General features: G+C 41.5%; 1 protein-coding gene across 2 annotated transcripts; it reads right to left on the reverse strand.

Annotated features, from left to right (window-relative positions):
• Positions 1-58: 58 nt before the first annotated feature.
• LOC112452842 (DCN1-like protein 3) lies at positions 59-3,546 on the reverse strand. 2 transcript variants are annotated; one of them, XM_025013257.1, is made up of 4 exons: positions 2,915-3,546; positions 2,259-2,425; positions 1,716-2,023; positions 59-1,550 (listed from the first exon to the last, which is right to left on the reverse strand). In XM_025013257.1, the coding sequence occupies exons 2-4, from the start codon at positions 2,341-2,343 to the stop codon at positions 951-953; spliced, it is 993 nt and encodes a 330-aa protein (XP_024869025.1). In that variant the 5' UTR covers positions 2,344-2,425; positions 2,915-3,546; the 3' UTR covers positions 59-950. The 2 variants fall into 2 exon arrangements, with proteins under 2 accessions (XP_024869025.1, XP_024869026.1); XM_025013258.1 differs by lacking the exon at positions 2,915-3,546 and adding an exon at positions 2,674-2,880.
• Between the last annotated feature and the right edge of the window lie 9 nt (positions 3,547-3,555).

The following is a 3,555-nucleotide window of genomic DNA, read 5'->3' on the forward strand; positions in this document are numbered from 1 at the left end:
AATCCCTTTAGCTGCTTCAGATTTCAAAGAAGGATCTACAGCGTAACAATGCTATATCTGTGAATTAAAAATTAATGTTCCAATTTATTAGATTAATAGTATAATTCATCATCTTTCCATGCAGTATAAATATAATTCAATATACAAACGGATATCATGATATTGGCAATATTCAGCTCTATTTGCTTTCAAAGCTGTAATCTATTCATCGCTGTATCAAAATTTTATAATCTTGTATCTCTCTTCTTCACTCATATGTATAATTCAAAAATACGCTGTTTATATATCACAACTTAATGGAAAAAAAAGCGATAGTCTTATGCAATTATTTGTATGCGTTCCAAGATTTTCCGTAAAAATAACATTTCGTAAGATGGATAAGAATCTATCTGATATCGCGCGTTCACGTAGCTGACCACAATAAATAAGCACACGTATATCTCTCGATACGGATTATTCATCATGCTCATTATTATAAGCACGTGTATTAATTGTATAGAACATGACATGTTGTTAGATATATATCATTATGTTTAAAGTGTAAAAATACAACTTCGATAATAAATGTGCTTTGTTCATACAAAACAAATATATAACATGTAATATGCTGCTAGCACATTAAAATTTGTAATATGGAGATTTCTCTATGCGTATTTCTAGCATCTCGCGCGCGCGCGCGCGCGCGCATACAGGCAATTAAATATTACACAAAATAAGCTATATTTACATGAGGAAATAGAGTACCGAATACGAACAGAATGACGCAATAACAAATAGATATTAAAAAAGTGTAATAATAATAATAATAATAATCAGGAGTATCGCTTCCTTGATCATACTGATAAAAATAAAATGTCACGCGCAGGATAATGCCAGATGATCCTGTTCAAAAGTCAAATTTAAGATAAATCCTTTCGCTTCTCATTGTCATTTTTCTTAATACAAGAACATTAAGCTTTGTCGACAGAAGTATCTTTCATAATGTCATCTTTAGTGATATTTTGGTTCATTTGGTCGTTTTCGTACTCTACAAAGTCATCGAATAAGCTTGGCCACGCTTCCGCATCATCGTAAGCACCAAGATCGTCTCCGATGCTCTCGGCAAAGTTTAGAAACATATTCCAAGTGTCCCTAGGTATCCCTCGGATGTGATGACATTCAAGAAAGTTGAGCCATTTCGTTAAGAGCGGAGGTTCACGTATCGTGAAAACGAGTCTCCAAAGATCGATCGCCATATCAGCTGGTAAGATTCTTTGGCCAGACGTCACGTCGAGGCCAAATCGGAATGTGAATCGATAGAGATCCTTGAACAAATCACTATTGATCGTCAATTCTTGAACGATCTCAGGCAACCGTGCCTGTATACCACGTATACTGTCGACCTTGATCGCTTTTAATCCCGTGACAAATTCCTGGCGCGTAAATTGGCACATTTGCTCCGCATTTAACTTCCATGCAAGCACAAGTACTTTAAATTCATCGGGTGACACGTGTAAGTCATCACAGAGTCTTTCTATACCGTCAGCTAATATTACATCTTCATGAGGATCCTTAAAAGCAAACACATGATATGTATTAGTCACAGTTATCGTGTAATCCTTAATAATCTCAAATTATAAAGCATGTTTTCGCTACGGTAATCTCCACAAACGTTCTCTTAATTTTTATATAGCACATCTAAATAAAAATCGGTGCGTATCTGCCACATGCTGTACCTTGTATTGGTCGAAAAGGGCATTTAATTTGCTCTCCGATGGTTCCCTTTGTTGCCTAGGTTCGGTATTTAAATTAAGACCCGACGACGTACTAGATCGTCCTAATGGCTGTAATCGCGCGTAGAATCCTCGCGATAAACGCAGATTACTTTGTGCATTAGGTAGAGATCCGCAATTATCCGAGCCTACATTATTAATTGTAGGTAACGTACTTGTAGACTTTCTGTTCCCGTTCGCATGTGTTTCAGGCACAAAAGAACCGGATTGCTGGCAAGAATTTGGGAACAAACCTCTGAGTTCCATCGTTTCTATGAAAGGTGATGAAAAACAAATTGTAAAATTTACATTTACATTTACATTTCCATAGCACGAAAGGAGCAATAGTTGGAACCAACGAAACTAACGACTAAATCATTTTGCACATATAGTTTTAACTAACAATAAGAAAAACCAAACTTGATTACTAAAACGTAATTACGTATGAAAGAAGGGAGAGGGGGAGACGGAGAGAGAGATTGATATTGACATTTCAGTTGTACCTACCGTCTTTATGCTCCAATACAATCGATTGCGCAGTGCTGGTTGATGGTGGAAGTGGCACCTTGAAGCACGAAAAACAGTTTCCCATTGATGCTGACCGTGCTTGACATCAAAGACGATTATGCCACGCATCAGTAATTCAGTCTTACATTGGCAGTCTTGATGGAAAGCTGAAAAACGACAATATTGATAACTGGCATTATTACTTTTGTCACACTCATTGTCCATATAAAATCCTAATATTTCTGCTTTGTCATATAATCGACGACTCGTCTTGATTAAACGCAGACGTTCAACGTTCAAGTCAACGTAAGATTTGGTACACTAACGATATGGAGATTCCTAGAGAATGCCAAGGACAGAGGGACAAGAATACCGAGTCGTCGACTGCGCGAGGTGCAAGATCGGTTAGGCTTACCGATTAATCTTGGAGAAACGTCGGGAGAAACTTGGTCGACATCAAAACAGACAGGTAGGAAGGTAGGCAGGTAGGTAACAACAACGAAAGCAAGTTTGCGGGAAGATGGGCGATTTCGAGAGGGCAAGTTCCACTTGCCCTTCTTGGAGGTGGAGGTAGAGAACGAGTGACGAGACTGGCATTCTAGGAGGGAAAAGCAAGAAAGGCCCGCGATATAAAAGTAGATGACAGCTCAAGATACCTTAGCTTATTGTTACGTATCTGTCGTGGTTCCTCCGGTTGATCCGCGGACGCTCGGCGATAATCTCAATCAAGCGAGACTTGTCGCGTCGCGTCGCCTCGTCTCCGCTTTCATTGATCCATCGATCCTTGGATCGAGTCAACAGAGTCTGGAGTAAACTGACGTGGAGAGCAGTCAGCACTGTCAGCAAAGGAGAGGAGTGCTCCCAGACGCGTCGCGCGTTCCTCTGTATGCTTGGTGGCTTGATCGTTCTCCCTAAAATTGTCCTCGCGACAGTCGCGACGGGTCAACGGCGAAACTGGCGGAGGAAGGTCGCCGCGTTACTCCTCATGTCCTCGGACATTTTTCCTAGCCAAACACGAGCGTCCGGCGCACGGTGGTGGCGGTGAAACTCGGCCTGCGTCATTTGCGAGGATGTAACTCCGTGAGACCGTGCGACAACGACAACGGCGCGGGTGGAAGCGATCTCATTCCATCTCATTCCAAGCAATCCAAGCGTGCGAGACGCTCGACGCTCATCCACCGTGATCGCGAGACGCGGCCACGGTTGCAGCGATCACGAATCACGGATCACGGATTACAAATCACAGATCACAGGTCACAGGCGGTCGACTGGTCGACGGACACGAGGACGCGACACG

The sequence above is a fragment of the Temnothorax curvispinosus genome, unplaced genomic scaffold (assembly GCF_003070985.1).
Source record: "Temnothorax curvispinosus isolate PA1 unplaced genomic scaffold, ASM307098v1 QBEX01003744.1, whole genome shotgun sequence".
Classification (NCBI taxonomy): domain Eukaryota; kingdom Metazoa; phylum Arthropoda; class Insecta; order Hymenoptera; family Formicidae; genus Temnothorax; species Temnothorax curvispinosus.

Bases quoted from the DNA above. Each gene is read 5' to 3' on its own strand.
- LOC112452842 (XM_025013257.1), bottom strand. From the start codon at position 2,343: ATGGGAAACTGTTTTTCGTGCTTCAAGGTGCCACTTCCACCATCAACC. The intron at 2,024-2,258 runs GTAGGTACAACT...CACCTTTCATAG, and splicing joins TGTATTGGAGCATAAAGACG to AAACGATGGAACTCAGAGGT. The intron at 1,551-1,715 runs GTACAGCATGTG...TTTGCTTTTAAG, and splicing joins CCCTTTTCGACCAATACAAG to GATCCTCATGAAGATGTAAT.